This window comes from Pongo abelii, chromosome 23 (assembly GCF_028885655.2).
Source record: "Pongo abelii isolate AG06213 chromosome 23, NHGRI_mPonAbe1-v2.0_pri, whole genome shotgun sequence".
Lineage (NCBI taxonomy): Eukaryota > Metazoa > Chordata > Mammalia > Primates > Hominidae > Pongo > Pongo abelii.
The window spans coordinates 32053208-32077259 of record NC_085929.1 but is presented as its reverse complement, the minus strand read 5'-3'; the positions used below and the strand labels follow the sequence as shown (position 1 = coordinate 32077259).

Below are 24052 nucleotides of genomic sequence, written 5' to 3'. Positions count from 1 at the left end.
TACAGCAGGTGAAAAAATTCTATTGTGTCAGCAGTAAATTTTTTAAATACCTTTGTAAATGGATCGTTCCCCAAAGCACTGCTGTATACTCATATACCTGACAGGTATCAATGGTTCCAGCTACAGACGATGCCTGGTGGTGTATAGGTCTAGGCATCGGTCTCAATGCTGACCCCAGCCACTGCTCCAGACCACAGAATGGTGTCCCTCAGTTGGCCAGCAATCCTCACAGCCCTGTGACCTGGGTCCTCTGCACTTTGCCTTCACCTAACCTCCAACACCAGAAAACCTGGTCCCATGAATACCTCAATCACCATCATGGCCCAGCCCCTCATCTCCTGGGGCCCCCAGCTCTGACCAGCTGCCACTGGGTTCCCCAGGTGCACTTGGCTGGTACATGCTGCTCCCGATAGCTGCTCTCCTTCCCCGCAGTCCTCCCATCTTCCTCCAGCCGTTTACTGCTTTTTCTGTCCCACAGCCTAGTTGGTCCCAGTCCTACATGTCTCCAGTTATAGCTCCTGCTAGGCCCTTGCATTTTACTTGCCACTCTTTTATTTACACCTCACAGGTGTGTGTTTTAATAGTGCTGCAGCTTTCTGGAGAAGGAAGCTACTTGGTGGGGAAGGCAAGGCGGGTTTGCGTCAGAAGGGTGTAAATGGGAGCAGCTGAGAAGAAACAGGGAAGGCCCGGGGGCAGGGGGGAGAGCCTGGGGCAAGCTGCCAGCATGGGGGTAGGTGAGAGCTTGATGTAGTGATACACTTTGACCCAGCATCTTAAACAGAACAGTCTTCTATCATGACTCACCGTCTCTAATTATGTCTTGTCTCTACTTGGGGGAATAACGATAGGAACAAAAGTTCCAAAAATGCAGAGGACTGTATTAAAAAAACACTGATTATTTCACCTTTGATTGACAAATGCAAAATGATTCATGCTGTTTGCTCTTTCATCCTAACACGGGGAGATCTAAAAACTCAGAAGAATTGAGACAGCTGGCTCTTTTGCACTAGGGAAGTATGTTTGATATCACACAGCTGTTTTTCCTGCTTCAGGTATAATTCAAGTTTTATTTCAATCACAAATATTCCAAATCAATAATATTTTACCATGCAGTTCCTCAAAAATAAAATTATTAGTCTGAAGAAAGCTTTCAAAGCCTTTAATTTAGATCCTTAACTTACACATTCTTCAAATATGTTGATACTCATTTGTAAGTTAAATACTACAAACAGCCCAATATTAAAACAACCACTAAGTTTGATTTCCAACAGAAATCACCCCATCCAAAAATAAAAATAAAGAAATAAATGATCGCATGTGTACCTTAATCCCTTTGGTATCCTCTTCATCAAATGAGCCAATATCAAAGGCATCAGCAGCATTGACTTCTCCCCGGGGAGGAATCAAGGGTGGTGGGTACTGAAAGATCCAAACAAGCATGGTACAGTTTTCAGACGATCGTATGGCCCTGTCCCAACCTAACATTCTACAAAGACAGCACAGTGCGAGATATCCGCATGCTACACTGCGCAGCATGTCATTCAAACTTGTAACAAATCACATTTCATATTTTGTAGAAAAGCCTCTGCATTAAATAGCCCCAAAGGAAGGCCCTAGATTTTAGACAAATTAAAGAAAAATAGGATTCATGTCCAAAGCCTTAAATAATTTTCAAATATAACAAAATCTCAGGACTGCATATCCGTCCAGCTCAGCTTAAGAAAGCACATTCTCTCAGAGGACACACCACCACCTTCAGGTTGCTGGAGCCACAACAGACAATGGGGCCTAGACGGAGCAGGGCACATCTGCAAACACCCTGAGGTATATGTTAACTGACCCAGAGGTCGAACTCTAATTCGGTAGGACTAACAGATTAGTCTTTCTTTACTACAGAAAATCATCATTTCTCTGCAGCTTGAGTTCACGCAAAGCAAGTTTAAAGCTGATAACCAACATTTTTCTAAAAATTGAATTTGGGGTGTTTCCTGTATCAACGCAAATATAATGAAGCTTAAAATAAGGAAAGGAAATTATGCTGATATAAAATCATGCTAATTCTTAAATTATGTAGTATTGGGCTAGAAAATATACATACGTTTATGGCAGAAGTTTCACGTACATTTTATAGAGATCTATGTAAAAATACAGTCACATTGAGATAAGAATTCAAGAAGAGCAAAAACTAAAAAAGGCTCAATTATATGTGCATTTGAATTAACTAGATCATAGCTCCATTTTACCTTTTATTAGTTGATATAGGGAGATATTTTCAAAATGTTTCTATTAGGGAAATGAAGCGTGAGAGGATGCCCCAAAGGGAATTGGCTACATGGTAACTCTTGGGTAACAGGGCAGTGTGGACACAGGATGCTGGGGGGTGGGTGGTGGGGATGCTGGGGAGACACAGCTAGGAAGCCAGCAGTGCATAGAGAGACAGAGACAGAAACTGAGACAGATGAGCGTGTAAGGGCGGGGCGGCAGTATCATAAGTAGAGTCAAGAGGGAGTGAGTACCTTTTGTAAGTAGACATGCTGCCAGTCAACACCTTTGAAAAAGCTGTGCTCTTTTACTTCCTGTGAGCTGGAGGAGAAAGAGTCATAACAGTGCTGAGTATGCATTTGGAAACGTAAGAAATATTGTGCAAAACTGTCTCCTGTTAACAATACAGGGGAACAAGTATTTCCAGTTTTTCCTTTAAGAAAGCAAATAAATATGCTTCCTTCAAAACAACACGAGGAATGCTACGATGTTTAGAATACCGCATGCAGTGCCTGGGAATATTATCCCATATGATCATTTATTTGGGATAGCTATTACAGTTTAAGATAACCTAGAAATTTTCACAGATATATATACACACATGCACACACACACAATAATTCTATAGTCAGGAGAACATAACTGAAAATAAGAATTAAATTGGATATCTACACATTAAAGAAATTTACAGCAAATATTTACACATTGCAATAGATAATGTAATAGGAAAATGACAGGAATGTGAAGCACCACATTTACTCAGAAGCAAACAAGAGATCTAATAATATAATGTATACCAAAACCCCTTCTAAATTGAAGAAACCCATCCTGGCTAACATGGTGAAACCCCGTCTCTACTAAAAATACAAAAAAATTAGCCATGCGTGGTGGCTCATGCCTGTAATCCCAGCACTTTGGGAGGCTGAGGCGGGTGGATCACGAGGTCAGGAGATCAAGATCATCCTGGCTAACACGGTGAAACCCCTTCTCTACTGAAAATACAAAAAACTTAGCCGGGCGTGGTGGCGGGCGCCTGTAGTCCCAGCTACCCGGAAGGCTGAAGCAAGAGAATGGCATGAACCTGGGAGGCGGAGCTTGCAGTGAGCCAAGATCGCGCCACTGCACTCCAGCCTGGGCGACAGAGCAAGACTCCATCTCAAAAAAAAAATAAAAACAAAAATAAAAATAAAAAATAAATTGAAGAAACAAGTTTTCTTGAAGGTCATGATTAAAACTCGGAGTACCCACAGCAAAAGTTGGTCAGGCATGGTGGCTCATGCCTGTAATCTTAGCACTTTGGGAGGCCAAGGTGGGTGGATTGCCTGAGCTCAGGAGATCGAGACCAGTCTGGGCAACACAATGAAACCCTGTCTCGACTAAAATACAAAAAATTAGCTGGGTGTGGTGGCAGGCGCCTGTAGTCTCAGCTACTCGGGAGGCTGAGGCAGGAGAATTGCCTGAAACCGGGAGGCAGAGGTTGCAGTGAGCCGAGATTGTGCCACTGCACTCCAGCCTGGGTGACAGAGTGAGAATCTGTTGCCAGGAAAAAAAAAAAAACAAGTTGCACGTCCAAGGAAAAGCCCGCATGGGGGAGGAGTACTCCCAGAACATGCCACTGACTTTCTCTCTCCACATCCTGTCACAGAGCTCAGGGCTGCTTCTTGGGGCCCTTCTGTAGTCAGTCCCTGGGGCATCTCACCCATCCCAGAGCTTGAGTGCCCTTATAGGACTCCTAAATCTGCATCCCAAGCACCAACCTGTGTTCCAGGACACTCCTACTCCCCAGCCCACTCACGGGATGCAGGCAGGGCTAACACAGCCCTCTCCGCACTGCTCCTGCACAGGCCCAGCCAGGATGGTCCTGGATGCTTGTCTTCCCTCAGGCTTCACAGCCACCCCTTGGTCAGACCCAGACCTGACTACTTCCTACCACCTCCCATCCTCACGAGACTCTCGCTTAGGGGTGGTGTTTCTTTTTCTTTTTTTTTTTTTTTTGTCACTCAGGCTGGAGTGCAGTGGTGCGATCTCAGCTCACTGCAACCTCCGCCTCCTGGGTTCAAGCGATTCTCCTGCCTCAGCCTCTGAGTAGCTGGGATTACCGGTGCATGCCACCACACCCGGCTAATTATTATTATTATTATTATTATTATTATTATTGTATATTTAGTAGAGATGGGGTTTCACCATGTTGGTCAGGCTGGTCTCAAACTCCTGACCTTGTGATCCACCCACCTCGGCCTCCCAAAGTACTGGGATTACAGGCGTGAGCCACTGCGCCTGGCCAGGGGTGGTGATTCCTGCTCAGGGTGCTACTGGCATTTGTGGGCAGGGAAGGGATGATAGACGTACTGCCAGAAACACTGAGGAACCAGGGTCCTGGCACCTCTTGCCTGAACTGCTCTAATGTCTCCTCCTCTGACCTCTAGTCCTGCCCACCTGCAGCCCCATCCCACTTCATATAGCGCCCAAATCTTCTTCTTCAATGAACTCACCACTCCTCTACTCAAAACTCTCCAAAGTCTTGCTTCGCATTTATAACCAAACCCAGGGCCTAGGAGACCTGGCTTTGCTGGATCACGGGAGCAATGATTCTACCTGGAAGTCCTCCCTCGCTGACCCCTCCAGCTGGAGTGTTCCTCCCCAGGCTTCTTCATAAGGTGGCGCCTCATCCCCCACACAGGTACTTCTCACTATCTGGACCTGTCTCACTTGATGTTTCTACACCATGGCTTTCCCATAGCATGAGCTTCAGGAAGGCAGGGGCCATGCCTACCATGTGCACTGCCTCAGCCACTTCACGGGGTAGCATCAGTGTGTGACCAGTAAACAGACATTGAATGAAGGAATGGGATCCAAGTCAGAGCGTATCCTTGTGCATTTTTACTGGAAACACTTTGGTGATTTTCTTACTGGGTTCCATTTTGTACCCATCATTGTTGACACATTAAATGTGGTAAGCTAAATAAGAAGTTTACTTGCATATATCCAAGCAATTAGAAATGCCCCAGAAAGAAGGTTTCTGGTTCAAGCCAGTGATTGTGTGAAAGCATGCAACTTCACATAGTCTCAATAACCACTGAAATGGCAGGAAAGGAACATGGAGATATAAACCCACCACAGGAGACAGGCATGGTGGCTCATGCCTGTAATCCTAGCTCTTTGGGGGCTAAGAGGAGAAGATCACTTGAGGCCAGGAGTTCAAGACCTGTCTGGGCAGCATAGCAAGACCCCTTCTCTATTTAAAAAAAAAAAAATGTTAGCCAGGCATGGTAATGTGGGCCTGTGGTCTCAGCTACTTGGGAGGCTAAGGCCAAAGAATTACTTGAGCCCGGGAGTTTGGGGCTGGAGTGAGCTATGATCATGCCATTGCACTCCAGCCTGGGTGACAGAGTGAGATACTATCGCTTTTAAAAAACAAAAATAGGCCGGACACGGTGGCTCACACCTGTAATCCCAGCACTTTGGGAGGCCAAGGCGCATAGATCACTTGAGGTCAGGAGTTCGTGACCAGCCTAGCCAACATGGGGAAACCCCATATCTACTAAACATTAGCCGGGCACGGTGGTGCACACCTGTAGCCCCAGCTACTCAGGAAGCTGAGACAGGAGAATCATTTGAACCTGTGAGGCAGAGTTTGCAGTGAGCCAAGATTGTGCCACTGCACTCCAACCTGGGTAACAGAGCGAGACTCAATCTCAAAAAAAAAAATAAATAAAAAGTAAAAACAAATATTAAAATAATAAATCCACCACGAGAGAGAGAGGGCCATCAGCAGACAAGAGGGGGTGCTGACACAGGGGCAGTGACTGACAGCAAAGCAGGGCAGAGCTACTGCCCTGGGGACAGAGCCAGCATGCTGAGCTCCAGCTCACCACGGTGTGTGTGGCTGGGGGATGAGACACAGGACTGGAGCTCTGGGCACTGAGCTGCACACTTGCACACAAATGCACACCCATACCCACCGTACTTCCTTCCCCCACACCCAACTCCAGAACACCTGCAGCAAGGTGTTTAACATGGCGTAAAATCCCTGAAAGGTTCTACTTTTAAGAAATTAAACCTGCTAAAGATTGTTAGAAAGAAATCAACAAAAGGGTTGAAAATTTATGCTATCGGCAAGTAAAACAAATAATTAAAGCAAAGATGCAGATAATATACAAGATCAGATGCACAGAGGCCCAAATCTAGAAAGGAATCCCAGCATCCAGCTAATAAGAGTTCTACGAGAAACAGAGGAGGATAAACGTCAAATAAGTAAAGTAAGGGTGGTCTCCAAGCTGAAGAACATGAGTCTCCGAGCACAAGGGATGCTACGTGTCTGCCATCGCAAGTGGTAACCTAGCTCCATGACCTGCATTGACTGCTCGCTTGTACACAATAAAGTAAGAGTTTCAAAGCTCTGGGGGAAAATTATTATTTACCTAGAATTCTATATCTAGCCTAAATATAGCAGGAGGCAGGGAATCAAGTGAATGGCAGATTCAGTCCAGAAGACTGGAAAGGGAAGTGTTGGGTGAGATGATGCCAATCAGCAGAAACAGAGCACCTCTTTCTCATTGCAGCTGCAGGCTGAGTCCTTCCCGAAAGAAACATCATGGAAAAACAAAGTCCACAACTATCATATTCTTTTTTGAGAGAGACAGAGAGAGATCATACTATATATGTATGTATAAACTAACTTAAGGTTTATTAAGGTAATAAACTAACTGAATAAACTAACATACTATATATGTATGTATAAACTAACTTAAGGTTTATTAAGGTAATAAACTAACTTAAGGTTTATTACCAGGCTAAGTAGAAACCATGTAATGAACAACATTTTTGATTCCTTAACAGTGTAAATACCCCTTCTTCATTCACAACTTTTGAAATCAACCTATATGCAAAGCACAAAGATTGATTATGATTGATTATGATCACAGAATAGAAAGCAGTATCATCTTGATAATGTAAAAATAAAAATTAACATGAAAGAACATGAGACAGAAGTCAATGAAAGACAGGAATGTCAAAATCCTCAACTCAGATACTGTTTATAGTTGGAAAAAGGCACGACTGGGTTAAGCATAGAACTTAAAGCTACAGAGGCAAGCAAAAGAGGAGCTCAAAATAGCGTTTCAACTTTTGAGAGGTGGAGAGGTGGAGGAAGGGAAGGCTACAGAGACAGTAATGAGTGAGCTAAATCTTCATCTATTATAGCAGGAATAGGTAATTTTGCAAATTGATAAAGAAGGACACATTCATATATATGTACATTATTTAGCTATCTACATAAAATGCTTATATGTATAATATGCACACTAAAAATACATACACATATGTATGATATACATATAGGTAATATACAGTTAAAAGTTATTTCTTATGCCCAGCAAGCCTGGGGGCGAAGAGATACAGGAGAAAGGTCTGTCTTAAGTCCCTCTCTATAAGCTTTCCAGATATTACTGTTCAGTGTTTTGGGGCAGGAGAATAGTGAGCATGTGTTAGATCGCAGTTACTCAGTTATGCATGAGAGAAATATGTGAGAATCTGATCAGAATGTTAAACTGCCACAATCACAAATATAACCATCACTAAAAAACAAATGGACTACAAAATATCAGAATTCATTTCTGTCATCTACAAGGTCAATCTTTAAAAGTTAAAAAGTGGGCTGGCCACAGTGGCTCATGCCTATAATCCCAGCATTTTGAGAGGCCAAGGCAGGTGGATCACCTGAGGTCAGGAGTTTGAGACCAGCCTGGCCAGCATGGCAAAACCCCATCTCTACTAAAAATACAAAAATTAGCCAGGCATGGTAGCACACACCAGTGGTCCTAGCTACTCAGGAGGCTGAGGCAGGAGAATTACTTGAACCCCAGGAGGTGGAGGTTGCAGTGAGCCGAGATCGCGCCACTGCACTCCAGCCTGGGTGACAGGGCAAGACTCCATCTCAAAAATAAATAAAGTAAAAAAGTGAGTGACTTCTTCAACTTCCTAATTATAAAACACATAGGACAATATATGTATATTTCCCATGTGATTTATTTTTTTCCTCTTTCAAGTCAAAATGGAAGATTTTAATGACTAGGGATGACTTTTGATAGGCAGTATTTAAAATCACTCTTTTGCTCTTCTGGTAAAGATACTGAAAGGCAGGAACAATGGCCTACCCGCCTCCGTGACAGCCCAGCCGCTTGCTAACATCTCGCTGAAGCAAGCCCTCCAAAAGGGACTTCAGTTCAGGAGAGAAGGTGTCTGGAAGTTCCACATTCTGGGGAAAAGACGAGTAAGATTTCAAAAATCCATTCATGGAAACAGCATCCTAACACTCAACCAGACTTAAAGGCTATTACTAGGATAAGAATAGTATTAAAAATTGCAGCCTCATTATGAATTAATATTTACTCTATAGAAACATGAAAAGGTAACTAATCAGTTGCAAAATCAATGAGGCTGGGGGCAGATCAGAAGAACCGGAAGGCATTCTCATTCGTTGGCATCTCAGTAATTTCTCCTTTTCTTTTGATTTCTTTACTTCTGTTCTCAATTTTCTTTTTTCCTTTTTTCTGTTTTTTTTTTAAATTTTATTATTATTATACTTCAAGTTTTAGGGTACATGTGCACAATGTGCAGGTTAGTTACATATGTATACATGTGCCATGCTGGTGTGCTGCACCCAGTAACTCATCATTTAGCATTAGGTATATCTCCCAATGCCATCCCTCCCCCCTCCCCTCACCCCACAACAGTCCCCAGAGTGTGATGTTCCCCTTCCTGTGTCTATGTGTTCTCATTGTTCAATTTCCACCTATGAGTGAGAATATGTGGTGTTTGGTTTTTTGTTCTTGCGATAGTTTACTGAGAATGATGATTTCCAATTTCACCCATGTCCCTACAAAGAACATGAACTCATCATTTTTTATGGCTGCATAGTATTCCATGGTGTATATATGCCACATTTTCTTAATCCAGTCTATCATTGTTGGACATTTGGGTTGGTTCCAAGTCTTTGCTATTGTGAATAGTGCCGCAATAAACATACGTGTGTGCATGTGTCTTTATAGGAGCATGATTTATAGTCCTTTGGGTATATACCCAGTAATGGGATGGCTGGGTCAAATGGTATTTCTAGTTCTAGATCCCTAAGGAATCGCTACACTGACTTCCACAATGGTTGAACTAGTTTACAGTCCCACCAACAGTGTAAAAGTGTTCCTATTTCTCCACATCCTCTCCAGCACCTGTTGTTTCCTGACTTTTTAATGATTGCCATTCTAACTGGTGTGAGATGGTATCTCATTGTGGTTTTGATTTGCATTTCTCTGATGGCCAGTGATGGTGAGCATTTTTTCATGTATTTTTTGGCTGCATAAATGTCTTCTTTTGAGAAGCGTCTGTTCATGTCCTTCGCCCACTTTTTGATGGGGTTGTTTGTTTTTTTCTTGTAAATTTGTTTGAGTTCATTGTAGATTCTGGATATTAGCCCTTTGTCAGATGAGTAGGTTGCGAAAATTTTCTCCCATTTTGTAGGTTGCCTGTTCACTCTGATGGTAGTTCTTTTGCTAGCTTCCTCATACTGTTTGTTAGTAAATCCTGATTTTTGCCTTGGCATCTATTTCCATTAATTTTTCTCCTAGAAATTCATTTAGAAATTGTATCTGCATTTATTTGTTTCAAGAAAGCAAATTTTTATTATGTCTATACATAATTTTATATTTCCTATAATATTTTATGTAATAGCATTTTTTATTATTGACAGAATGAAGCATGACAATTACCATGCAGACAAGAATACAGTTTTGAATCCCCTTACCACGGTGAGTGTCATTCGGTCAATTTCATGCTTGTCTTTGGTTTTATGTTGTCTGAAAGGGCTGTGACTGTAGAAATAAAGAATTGTTCTATTAAAATATGGCATCAGGTGACACAGCACATATCACTGACTAATATTTGGGTAAAGTATGATGTCCTATCACTATTCATTCAAAACTGGAGAAATGCAAAAGCCGTAAACATTTATCATTTCCATAGAAGAACTGGTGAATAAATGCTAGGTCCTGAAATAGCAAGACTTGTATCTTACTTGAACTGCCTGAATTTCACTTCAGTGAACTTGTGGCCCTAAAATACGCTGTTCCAATGGAAACATCGTTAGAAAAGAATATATAACTAGCCAACAGGTAATCATGAGAATAAAAGTCATTTATATAACATTTGTCATATGAGAGTTCGAGCTAAACATTAATTTTCATGTACATTTTTCAGGAAAATGGATATTGGTCCCTCAAAGAGCCCAAGGAACAGCAGTTGAACCAAAACATGAAGGAGATGAAACGATTCACCCCTAGAAACCAGTCATTTTAAGTAATACATCCCTTTGATGAAAACAGAAACTAACCGTGCACCAGCAGATTCTCCACAGCTCTGAGCACTTCCTGTTTTCCCTGTGCAGAACCCCAGACTCCAGAGTCAGAAAAGCTGGGTTCAAGTTGTGACTTGTTTGTTTAGTGACTATCAGCCACATAGAAACCTTCAGTATCAATTCTTCATCTGTAAAGTGGGGATCAAGCCGCATACTTCACAGAAGCAGTGAAGGGAAAAACTAAAGTGACATCTATGCAAGTAGCCAAGACAATGGCAGTACACGGTAGGTACCTAATACAGTAACCACTGGTGAAATTAAGAAAGGTAACTCTTACGTTATGAAATGAATGTCTACTTGGTAAACTATGTAAAACAGATTATTCTCACTCTTTCTCATGTTTTAAAAACTTTGGAGAGCTGGCTTTCAAAGGAAATCATATCATTAAAAGACACTATTAAATATGCAAACTAGAATACCATGGTTTATTTTTCATTTTCAAAATTAAAGGGACACATATGATTGAGTTTTCTTACAGCAAGATGTGCCTAGAAAGTAGTAACCTTATAAATTTATTTGTAAGGCATATATGATATAATCTGAGGCAGGCAGGATATTATGCAAAATATTTTAATATTAACTCCATAAAATGGATTAGAATGTTGAATACATAAATCAGAGATTCTAAAAAAGAATTAAAATGCCACTTATCTTGCCCTGCTACTTACTGCTACTGAGCTGGTCATCCTACTGAATTAATTAGGTTATACATTGAACTATCTTTTGAGATTATTACATTTCAGACCATTTATTGTCTGAAACACTTTAATTTTCTTTTTGTACAAGAGAGGGCACTCTAGTCCTTTATTTCCTTCCATATGCAGTGAAATACAAACTAATTGCCATCTCTTAGAAGCATTAATTGCGGGGGGAAAAAAAAGATCAAAACAAGGTAAATTAGCACCCAGCAAGCATTTGTTAACTTTTAAAACAGATTTTGATTGGAAATATTCTTTTTGCCTTATTTCCAAGGAAAAAATGTACAATTACCACATTTAAAAAGCAGATATAAAAGCAAACAATATCTGTTATTTATAATTTTTAAAAACATACTTGTATCATTCTTTTATACAAAATCCACGGAAATATTAACATGTTTGCGGTTGCAGAGAAAAGGAATGAAAGTTTATCAAATCTTAAGAAAACCTTAGTCTCCCTGCTTGACACTTAGCTGTTTCCACCTGACGATGTTCCTTAATGTATAAAAAGGGATTAAGTGAAGATCTCCTGGTGTTTTGACAAATCCCTCGACCTGGCTCCTGCGTGCAAAGCCAGAGGACCCCACTCCTCCATCTGGTCCCGGTGTCCTTGCAGCCTGCTGTGTTCTGACACAAGCGCTCTGTGCTAAATTTAAAAAGTCTTTCATGAGACCACAGGGAGGCTTGTGAGGGGACTTGGAGTTAAAGTTAGTGGTGCCAAAACCATTTCCAGCACATGGGCCCCATTGGTACAAATTCCACTTATAAATATAGCGATTCCATGTCCGGCTCAATGAGAAATTATCAGAAAATGCTCTTCAGCTATTCAAGTCTATGCTGCCATGTTCAGACAGTTTGGTCTTTCAAGTTGAAATCTTGATGCACATCTGTTTCCAATGCATTCTTGATTATTCTTTGTGAACAAAGCCAAAGACTTGGTTTCTATTTTGAAAAACGTTAAAGAAAACCTATGATAGTAATAATCTCCATTCTGAGTGAGGCACGTGGTGTGCACAGATCCTGTGTGATCGCAGCTGCTCCCTGATGCAGCCGCTTTAAATAGGAGACAGTAACAGGCCTGTCAACAGCTTACAAGGCACAGCCAAGCTCTTCCCATGCAACATGCTGGCTGCATCAGGGAGCGTTGTGGGAAAAGAATTCACATGTCCTGCGGTCAAATGCAGCTTTCTGAACTACAGATAGAATGGAACAGCTGCATGCTTCCCCTAAATGAGCTGGAAAATTGTTCAGGGCATTATAAATGATGGCAAAACACACACCCCACCCAAGTTAGCTCTACATCATTTTCATGGGCAAACAATGGGTTCAAAAAATTATGTGATTAAAAACTCTCACATCAAAAGTTAATTTTCAAATACCCAAAAGAGGCCGGGCGCGGAGGCTTATGCCTGTAATCCTGCACTTTGGGAGGCCAAGGCGGGTGGATCACGAGGTCAGGAGTTCGAGACCATCCCGGCTAACAAGGTGAAACCCGTCTCTACTAAAAATACAAAAATCAGCCGGGCGTGGTGGTGGGCGCCTGTAGTCCTAGCTACTCGGGAGGCTGAGGCAGGAGAATGGTGTGAACCTGTGAGGCAGAGCTTGCAGTGAGCCAAGATCACACTACTGCACTCCAGCCTGGGCAACAGAGCGAGACACCCTCTCAAATAAAATAAAATAAAATACCCAAAAGATGGCATGTTATATTAAATGTGCATTTCAAACCTAAGCCAGTAGCTGCCAAAATATTTATAAACTTTCCTTTTTCCCCTCCTGGAACAAACTCAATAGCACCAGCAGCACTCAGTTCTCCCTAGGCCACTGCCCAGGCTCTCTCCTCATGTCTGACAACTCCAAGGGGAGACAATCAACGGTGACAAGCTTAAGATCGAGGCCACTGTCACATCAATTGATTTCCTTAACAGACATCTTAAATCTAGGTGAAGATCATGACGGCAGCTCCACAGATTTGCAACATGGATGCATCTTCCTACACAGACGCTCTTAAGTATCTGACAAAGTCATCTGAAATAGAAGTAGTGACCAGCACTCAAAGATAGGGCATATGAGCAGCTCAATCAATCACTGTGAGTCCAGGGACGCAAAACGCCTTCTCAAGCCTTGACACCTTTCTCCCATCCAGACTCCTTCTCCAAGTGCCTTGCAGTATTCTTGTAGGGGATGAAGACAAAATGAAGTGTGCAGAAAGGTGTTTCAGCAGAAGCAAGGGGGCACGTTGGTCAAAGCAAGGGGACACGTTGGTCAGAGCAAGGAGGATTAAAACATAGAAAATACAAAGACCGGCCAGGCGCGGTGGCTCACACCTGTAATCCCAGCACTTTGGGAGGCCGAGGCAGGCGGATCACGGGATCAGGAGATCGGGACCACCCTGGCTAACACGGTGATACCCCGTCTCTACTAAAAATACAAAAAATTAGCTGGGCATGGTGGCAGGCACCTGTAGTCCCAGCTACTTGGGAGGCTGAGGCAGGAGAATGGCATGAATCTGTGAGGCAGAGGTTGCAGTGAGCCGAGATTGCGCCACTGCACTCCAGCCTGGGCGACAGAGCGAGACTTCGTCTCAAAAAAAAGAAAAGAAAATAGAAAGACTCTTCCTTGGTGGCCATTGATTCAACCTCACTGAACAGCTGTGGGAGGAGGGAAGGGCACTTGCTCTGGGGCAGTGGTCCTCACCCTCAGCACTGTTGACATTTAGGGCTAAAGGATTCTTTGTTGGGGTGTTGCGGGGGCTGTCTTGTGCCTCATAGGATGTTGACCAGCATCCTTGGCCTCTTCTTAGGGGATGCCAGTAGCAGCCCCTTCCCAAGTTATGATGACCAAGAATGCCTCCAGCCATTGCCCAGTGTCCCCCAGGGTTGAGGACAGGCGCCCCAGGAGAGTGTTAGGATGCAGAGGGGACTGTGCCCAAGCCTGTGCCTCGGAGACCCTGCCTAGTCAATCTCCTCCTCCACTCAGTTGATTTCTTAGGCCCCGTGTGCCTGAGAAAAGACAGCTGCCAGGGGCTCCCTTCTCTGCAACATAGGAAAAATGCAAAGGAGGCTGACAGGCATATTTTTGAGGTTCTCCCACATGCAACTTTGTGAGGAAGTAGAACAGGTGGCATTTCCCCTTGTTCACAGCTGAGGCAGTGAGGGCTCCTGCACATGGTCCCACCTCCTGCCCGCCTCGCCACAGGGTTTTGCTCCTGAAAGGCCCTCCGTACACTTCAGTTTCATGTGAACCACTGAAATTTTACAGACGCTGATTTTAGTAATGACATCGTTATTCTCCCAATCATCTTGAATCTAAATTGCAGCATGTTTAACTTCTAGCCTTCCATATCCAACCATCTATAAAAAAACAAAAACAAAACACACCCCACGAAAACACTGAAGTGTTACGGAAGCTAACTCTGCAATGCCGCCATGTCATTTGCTCCTGTCAGGTTCCAGGGCTGCTGCACAAGCTCACTGCCTTTTGCTCACATTCTTCTGTCTGCCTCCTGTCTCGGTTCCTCCATTGCTCCAGGCTGCTTCCAGAATCATCTTAATGAAAAGCCACCCAAACCTGCCACCACTCCGCTGAAAAGCTTTCAGCCTAGGGGGCCTGGAGGATAAAGGTCAAACTTCCCAGCACTGCATCCGAGGTCCTCCCAGTGCTGACCCAACCATCTGAGCCTTCTCCCTCAGCACTCCCTCCCTCTTGAGAAACATAGAAAGCTGTTATTTCCCCTGCTCCCAGGCTTTGTATTGTCATCCTACCTATCTTCAAAGCCTACCCGACAGACCATCTCCCACATGATGTCAACCCCACACTTCCAGGTTGGAATTGGTTCTGTCATGTCTGTGCTCCCAGCACATCGCTACTGTCAAACTTAGCACAGCTTGGCCAGCTCCTGATCCGGTGTGTATATCAATAGCTACTCTTCCTGGACTGCCTATCCCTCAAGGATTTTGTGTGGCTCCCTTCCTGGCTGGCTGGCTGGCTTCCTTCCTTCCTTCTTTCCCTCCCTTCCTTCCTTCTCTTTTCTTTCTTCCCTCTTCTTCCTTCCTCCTTCCTTCCCTCCCTTCCTCCTTCCCTTTCTTTCTCCCTCCCTCTCTTCCTCTCTCCCTTCTTCCTTCCTTCCTCCCTCTCCTTCCTCCCTTCTTCCTTCCCTCCTCCCTCCCTCTCCTTCCTCCCTTCCTCCCTCCCTCTCCTTTTTTCCTTCCTTACCCCTTTCCTTCCCCCACAGCATCAAGCAGTCTCTTGTACATTACAGGTACTCAGTAAATGCTTATCACATTTAATTTAAATCACTTAAGTCAAAAATGTTTCCTGCTCTTTGGCTCCAGTGCTATATCCTATCTGTGAGTGACTTCTGAACAAACAATAGAAGGAATGGCATGAGATAATAAATCCTAGTGGGGGAGATTCATCTAATCCTATCTATCAAGCACTGGAAAGATTCCTTCCATTTCAGTCTCAATCGATGGTCACCAGATAGTGACAAGGAGCCTGCTATCCATGAGGCAGAACCCTCCTTCACTGCATAGCTTAAATGACTGGACATTCTTGTATCAAACTGCAATCTTTCTTCTCCTCAAAATGCATCGCTCTGGAGTTACACAGCATGCATATGATCCCTTCAAGACGGCCTTCCAGCAGCTGGAGCCAACCATGCGCTCCCCTAAGTTCTGCACTCAGCTCTTTCAGTCTTTCCACGGAGGCCATCATTTCTAGCAATTTCACCACTCTCCACTTATCTCATCCATCCCTCCCAGCCTCACGGCCATCCTCAGGATGTCTTCCTGTCTGTCAAGACTCTTCAGCAGGAGCCCCACTGAACATAATGCTTCCATCAAGGCCAATCAAGGACTTCACAAAGGAATTAATACCTTCCAGTTCAGAATGCCAAAGCTGAATTACAGCCAAATAAGACTGAATTCATTTTATTAGCCACAAACCACACTGTTGGAGCAGACAGAGTTATTGAACAAAACCCTCTAGTCTTTTAAAAAATGAAGCAGTGTTACAGCAATCCTCCCCAGCCTATATGCACGGACATTTTAACAGCTAGAGTAACAAAACAAAGAAGCACACAAAGCCCTAAATACAAGGCTTCTGGGATTGTCAGATTTTACTGCTGATTTTTGCATTCAACAGTTCAGCTGTTGCACAGAGTTTTCTTTTTATCATCTCCAAATTCTGTAGGTAGGGGCTGTCTGTCTCCAACCACATCTCCAGCAGAGATCCAAAATAAAGACCTCCTGGGTGTCTTCATGTACTCCATATGCATAGAAGCGACTCCACTGGGGAGAACAGCATCTCATAGGGGAAATGGCTTTCTCTGGTTTGCTTAGATAAACTCTCTAATTAGGTCAGCTAGTCTGATGACATGAATTAAAGCCATCCAGGCTCCACAAATATAATAATTCAATTAAGGAATAACAGAACCCGACTTTCTAAGTAATAATACAATTTTAGATCACAAGTGAATGCAAAATAGAGAACAACTGGATTATCAGAGTCCTGACGAAACAGAGGGTGCTCAGAACCTAGTTTTGGGGGAATGTGGAATTCAGCCTCTCTCCAGAATGTGCTAAATGTAGTAAGATGCAGTGGTGCTCAGTTAGGCTCTCCGACGGAAAGGTGCAACATTTAGCAAACTATCGGGACTGTGTTCATATGAAAATATTAAAAGGAAAATCTTAACTAGGAAATTTTAATGTAAAATGATTTATGAGTCTGAATAATAAAAAAATTTAACTGAAGTTTTCCATTGATATTGGCTAAAAGTCTTAGAATTAGTGGAAACATTAACATAATTGTTAAGTGTTTAATATGAGAACATATTTTGAAAGTAGTTTCCTCTCATAATCTTTTCTACTTTATTTCATCATCTTTGGTAGTTCAGAACAAGGGCCAAGTATATTACTAGCTTTAAAAGACAAATTAATTTCAGCATTTTCCCCAATAAATGCAAGCTTTTTAAAATGGGTTCACCGGCTAGGTGTGGTGTCTTAGGCCTTTAATCCCAGCACTTTGGGAGGCTGAGGTGGGAGGATGGCTTGAGGCCAGGAGTTCGAGACCAGCCTGGGCAACATGGCAAGACCTCATCTCTAAAAACATTAAAATTAGCCGGGTGTAGGCCAGGCACAGTGGCTCACACCTGTAATCCCAGCACTTTGGGAGGCCGAGGCAGGCGGATCACCCAGTCAGGAGATCGAGACCATCCTGGCTAACATCGTGAAACCCCGTCTCTACTAAAAAAAACACAAAAAATTAGCCCGGGGTGGTGGCAGGAGCCTGTAGTCCCAGCTACGCGGGAGGCTGAGGCAGGAGAATGGCGTGAACCCGGGAGGCGGAGCTTGCAGTGAGCGGAGATGCGCCACTGCACTCCAGCCTGGGAGACAGAGCGAGACAACATCTCAAAAAAAAAAAAAAAAAAAAAAAAAAATTAACCGGGTGTGATGGTGTGTGCCTGTAGTCCCAGCTACTCAGGAGACTGAAGTTGAGGTGGAAGGATTGCTTGAGCCCAGGAGGTCGAGGCTACAGTGAGCCGTGTCTGTGTGACTGCACTGCAGCCGGGCAACAGAGAGAGACCTTGTATAAAAACAAAACAAAATAAAATAAAATAGGTTTACTTTGGGTTTTCATCCTTTTTTTGTAACTCAAAATTCTGTAAACCCTCAAGATGATGAATAATTAATTTCTAGGGAAAAAATCATTCTACCTTTTTAAATTACCTACATTTCAAAACAATATTTATTCCTACAACGTGGCTTATCAAAGAAAAAAATTCGAAGCAGTCTAATTTTAGGTTTAAAAGAATTCTGATTCCTACATGGTATAGAATAAAAATACAAAGCCATAAGCTTTTATCTAGCAGCTTATCGGGAAGCAGCTTTCACTCTTCTAAGACAGAGTCTTCCAGATTAGCACGTGGCTTAAAGATCACTGTGTGATTTAAAATAAGATTAGTGTCTAGTCATTTCTACATATTCTCAGTTTTCATCCAAGCTCCTGCTGCCATGAGGACAGCACTAGAAGGATGCATTTCAACTCACCCTCTCAGAAGTTTGAAAAGCATGCAGCCCAGGGAGAACCAGTCGGCACTGCTGTCATAGGCCGTCCCCTTCTGCAGCACCTCGGGAGCCATGTACCCATGGGTGCCACTAGGGAGAAGAAAGTATACACAGTTATCAGAGCATGCCCACTTTAGAAAACACTAACAGCGCCCCAAGGTCCGGGTGTCATTCATTAGACGGCAGCGACTGTAAACAAAGGAGAGGGGACAGTTGTGCTTCACCGCAAACATGACGCACTGAACATCCAATGGGAAAAAGATCTTTTCTGCCTTCACTCATGTATGAATTAACATAAATAAGCATATAAAATAAATATGTAAAATGTAAGTTCGGGATTTCATTAGTCCTTCTCTACTCCAGCTATGAAGAGCAAAGGTTCTCCTGCCATTTCAGGAGCTCTCATGTGGAGGTGCATGGGGTTGGGGGAGGCAGGGAAAGGGAGGAGGGAATGGATGATGAACAGGCGACCACACTGCGGCACTGTAGACCTTGAAGGCATGGAGACGTCCACCCCTGTGTGGTACCACCAATTGTGCTGAGGACCTGAGCTCACAGGGGCATCAGCTTGGTCATGGTCAGCAACAGACCCCAGGGGGATGGGGAAGAAGGAGGAACATGAGCCCAGTTGTACATAAGATGGAGAAATCACGTGTCAGGTTTCAAAAGCTGCAAAAGGTCAAAGGACTCAGCACTAAGCAAATGTGAAGATGATTTTCAGGAAGTTGAGAAAAATCACTTAGGAGGACAACCATTTTATATGTAATCTGCACTGTCTGCAATTCGAAAGCCCTTCCCGCTCTAGCACTCTCCACCCCTCCTTGAAGGGCTAAGCTTGCCCGGCTGCAGCAGGAAGCACGCGAGGCAGCCGGTGGGGAACTTTCCAAGATGCAGCCTGACAGGGCTCTGGCAAAAGGTTGTATGCCCTACAACCTTTTCATCCACAATTAATTTTCTTCATCAGTAAAATGGGTAATCAAATGACATCTCTACTTCTCAGGGTTGCTGTGAGCACTGCACAAACGTCATGGGGCCACATACAGCAGCCACTGGAATCGTGTTGGGGCTTTGCATCTCTGTGCTTATCTTAGTATAAGAATTTTTAGGCCGTGTGCGCTGACTCATGCCTGTAATCCCAGCAGCTTGGGAGGCCAAGGCAGGCGGATCACCTGAGGTCAGGAGTTTGAGACCAGCCTGACCAACATGGAGAAACCTCGTCTCTACTAAAAATACAAAATTAGCCAGGCGTGGTGGCGCATGCCTGTAATCCCAGTTACTCGGGAGGCTGAGGCAGGAGAATCACTTGAACTTGGGAGGCAGAGGCTGTGGTGAGCCGAGATCGTGCCATTGCACTCCAGCCTGGGCAACAAGAGTGAAACTCCATCTCAGGAAAAAAAAAAAAAAAAAAAAAAAGAATTTTTAACTTGCTTATGCTCAGCAACAGTGAGAATCTACTCAGAATAAATTATCCTGGATCACTAATGAGCCTGGGTCATCAGTGGGTCCGGTACTCTCTAAGAGGTGTATTTGAGAGTTTTATCCAACAGTGAAAATGGGCATTAGTCCATCAGGGCAAATCCAGCATTCTGGAAAGCTCAATCAGCCCGAACCTAAAGTTTGACAGTGTAAGGTCATCAGGCCACACCGTGAGAGCATTGGAGATTTCTATGAGGGGCATCCAAGCCATTTTCTGGGAAGGTTTAATTTCAGGGTTGCCTGGAAAGTCCTTTTCGGTGACTTTGTAACCTGTACTTATCAGGATCAAGTCACAGTTCTGGAATGGAAAGATAACTACAATAGGTATCTACAGGATAAATAAGATAAATGAATGCAGACCAGTCCCCCATGCTTATACCAGATACAAGGAAAACTCAACCTTGGACTGCCTGCTGCTGAGGTTTTCTGATTCTGCCTAAGGCAGCTGCTAATGCTTCCTGACGCATTCTGCTAAAGATCTGTACTACTATTAATACTGAACGAACACTTGGACGTTTTAAGACACTGTGACATGAGACACAGCTTTGTGTTCTTAGATAAAATAGGCTAGTACTCAAATTAGTCACTGACAATCTGCTCAGCTCCAGAAGTTTTCCTGTGATTTTTCATGGCTACTTCACAGTTAACTTCTAGTTTACAATAATTTGCGATTCTTTCGTTAAATGGACTAAGTCTAAGCTCAAATCAAAAACCTCAACTACAATACTACTCTGGAGATGGGCCAGCCGCTAGATGAAATCTAAGAATCACATCTACAGCTTTGAAAAGATCTGAGAAACCAAGTTCAGGGTGAAATTGTGGCTAAAAATCTGCAGTCTTGTACTAAATAGATCATGCCAAAGCCTCAGGGAGTTCATCCACACAGCGTAAAGAGTACAGGCTTTGGAATCAGACAGAACTGGATTATAATTCTAGCCCCACGGCATACCAGCCATGTGATCTGGTTCAAGTTACTTACTTTCTCTGAACCTCAATTTCCATACCACAAAAATTGGATAGTGACACCTATAATACATGGGGTTTCCGTGAAGATGACATATGCATGCCTGGGACAGCTGGATATTCAGTGAGTGACACAGTGAATGCTGCTGGTACCGCCACTACTCCATATGCTGGTCACTTAGGGGACACAGTTCTCAGGGCTGCTCGTTCGAGGAGGTCTGAGGTCAGCTCTGTCTTACCGTGGCATCGCCAGCAGCTGGCACACAGCAAATGTTAAATAAAGACTTGCGGAATTATTTAGTTAACTTAACCCTCACAACTATCACAGGAGATAAATATCATTGTCCTCTCCTCCTCACAGAAGGGAAAAATGAGGCTGACACAACTAGGAAGAGGAACCCAAACCCAGATCTGTTGGCTCCAGAGCCTTTATTCCTAGCCACAAAATGCCTCCTTTATTTAAAAATACAGGATTTTGACAGGACACAGTGGCTCACACCTGTAATCCCAGCACTTTGGGAGGCCAAAGCGGGAGGGTTGCTTAAGTCCAGGAGTTAGAGACCAGATTGGGTAACATAGGGAGACCCCGTCTTTAAAAAATATTTCTTTTTACATTAGCTGAATGTAGGGGCACATGACTGTGGTCCCAGCTACCTGGGAGGCTGAGGTGGAAGGATCACTCGGGCCCGGGAAGGGGAGGCTGCAGTGAGCCATGATCACGCCACTGTACTCCAGCCTTGGAGACAGAGCAAGACCCTGTCTCAAAAAAATAAAAAATATAAAATTTTGTTGTATGTTTACCTTTTTAAAGTAGTAGCCTCCTGATCATTATTTAAACATGGAAACCAACCTTCTCAGTGCTACCTCTTTACAGATGCTGTTCAAATATTGTGCACAGCAGGCAAAAGAACAGCCCACAGTTCAGAGCTGACATGTGAATTATAGCAAAAAGTGGACTAGGTCCTGCTAGGAAATAAATAACCCCATATCTGAAAGTTAATTCCTCCGGAAGATTATTTCTTATGAACTCTTGGATTCATATTTAGTTATGACTATACTAAACTGAAAAAATTAGCATACCAAATAGCTGTGGCATTAAAAATTCAAATGACTCCCTTAAAAGAATCTGATGAACTCCCTGAGAGAAGCTTATACGACCACAGGTTCTGGCCTAATAAGTGTAAAGTGCTAGCAAAATGCTAATGCTTTTATCACCATATCCCAGATTCTGTAGAAAAAGAGAAATATGTTTACAGAAACGGTGCTATTCACTATTAACATTTGATAAGAGCTTTAAAAGGCAATTTTGATTTAATGCAGTCCTTCATAAAGTATTGCAGTTCAGAACCACTTTACTTCTAGTTACACAAAGAGAAGGATCTATGGTTTATTTCCTGCACAGATGCATGAAATGAGACCACTGGGAGTTTTTTTTCAAGACCAGTCAACACAGAGATGAATGTTAGCTTAAGATGTCAATAAAATGTAATTTTAAAAGATTCAGTGCTAAGGAGGAGACATTCAAAAAGACAAAATAAAGCAAAAGTTGTCTGCTTTTCCACAAACTGTACATGTGTTCATACTTTCCACCCAGATCATCACCTACCAAAGAAACAGAAATGAAAACCAGTGCACGTTCCATGGTATTTCTGCAGAGACCCGGGGGAACTGTCCTAGTCCTGCTGTCTTTTTAACAACCCCGAGTACAGAGAGAAGTCCCCGGGTCAGGGCCAACTTGCACTGATCAAGCAGGGCCACACCCAGAAGCAGTCTGGTGTCCCCGAGGTGTCAGGTGCTGGCTGAGAGCTGTGGCCTCAGGAGTTCCCTCTGGGTGATCACATAGAGGACCTGGTGCAAGACCCAAGTCTAACAATATTGCCTGCAGTGAAAGCCTAAACTGCAAGCAGATGATTTGTTTCTTTAATTAAAAAAGAGAGAAAGAAATATTCCTAATTTCTCTTCAGGGGAAAAAAAAAAAAGAAGAAAAGCCTTTTTGAAAAAGAAGGAAAAGTAGATGAAGACAGAAACTTGGCCCCGAGGGCCTCCCTTGACCACATCCACGCAGCTGCCCCGGTGCCTTTCTAGGCACAGTCTCTTTGACTTATCCTTAGGACAACTTTGAGGGGTTTATCACTACCATTACTGACAGACTATCAGTAACTGACTGACTTTTAGGGTCACACAGGTAGCATGTATTCTGGTTTCTTGCTGAGGTCCTGACTGTTTCTGAGAGGCCACCCTGGTCCCTGAGCAGGTTCAACTCCACTGTGGGTTAATTCCTGCTCTCCGCAGACAGTGAGGAAGGCATCCTGTTCTTATCTCCTTTCCCACAACCTGTGATGTTGGATCTTCCTGACATATTGAAAATCACCACTGGCAAGAGAAATGGGGTGACAAATGGCCACGCCTTTGAAAGGGCAGGAGAGAAATGATGGCGAACTGAAGTTGATGCACTACTTACACGCTCGCATGAGGCTTCTTTTTGGAAAAATCGCAGGCAAGACCAAGATCTGATATCCTTGCGTGTCCATGTTCATCCAAGAGAATATTTGCTGGCTAAACAGAAAGAGAATAATCTTTAATAAGAGTGCCCCAAATGCCATGCAGGCTTTGAGAACTTTGAGTGCAGACACTTGATATCTTACTATTTTATCATAGTTTGTTCCTAAACACAAATTATAGCTTTAGCCCATCACATCGAAGGAGGGCATGATACTGAGAATAATATTTTTCATGTTAACTTCAGCAGCAAAGTGGTAATGATAGAGGAGAAGGGTTCTACTCATTAGAAAATGAAACATGGGGCAGGTAACACAGGAATGTTGGGAACACAGTTCATCAGCATTAAAAGCATTTCCTTTCCACTGTACCAAGGACTGCTGTGCAGCCAGAACAGCGTGCCTCTCAAGGGCAGGAGGTGAGTCCACCAGCTTCTGGGCTTCTGAGAACCACAAGGATTTCTAAGAGTAAAGCCATGAAGCACGGGACAGACAGGAAGCTTCCAAGAATGTATCAACACTGACCTAAGCAATCAAAATATTCCATAGTGCCACACTAATCCCAATAAGTGCCATTTCTGCTTATTAGTACATCATTAACATAGGGCCCTACCAAATGACCAAATATAATTTTGACCACAACTCTGATGAAATGTATCCATGAAGATTAGATTTAGTCATCAT

The 24052-nt window shown here is 43.3% G+C and overlaps 1 protein-coding gene across 6 annotated transcripts in view; it reads right to left on the bottom strand.

The window, feature by feature from the left end:
- GRK3 (G protein-coupled receptor kinase 3) overlaps window positions 1–24052 on the bottom strand; it is a 274428-nt gene that overhangs the window by 17036 nt on the left and 233340 nt on the right. For all 6 annotated transcript variants that reach the window (XR_010139447.1, XM_063722816.1, XM_063722815.1 and 3 more), the window contains 6 exons: window positions 23332–23426; window positions 18414–18521; window positions 10061–10127; window positions 8418–8518; window positions 2517–2583; window positions 1324–1419 (listed from right to left, as the gene is read on the bottom strand). Coding sequence is in view for 5 of the 6 variants with exons in the window: in XM_063722816.1 (XP_063578886.1) it covers window positions 1324–1419; window positions 2517–2583; window positions 8418–8518; window positions 10061–10127; window positions 18414–18521; window positions 23332–23426 (534 nt within the window). In the remaining variant the exon portion in view is untranslated. The remainder of the gene's footprint in view (window positions 1–1323; window positions 1420–2516; window positions 2584–8417; window positions 8519–10060; window positions 10128–18413; window positions 18522–23331; window positions 23427–24052) is intronic.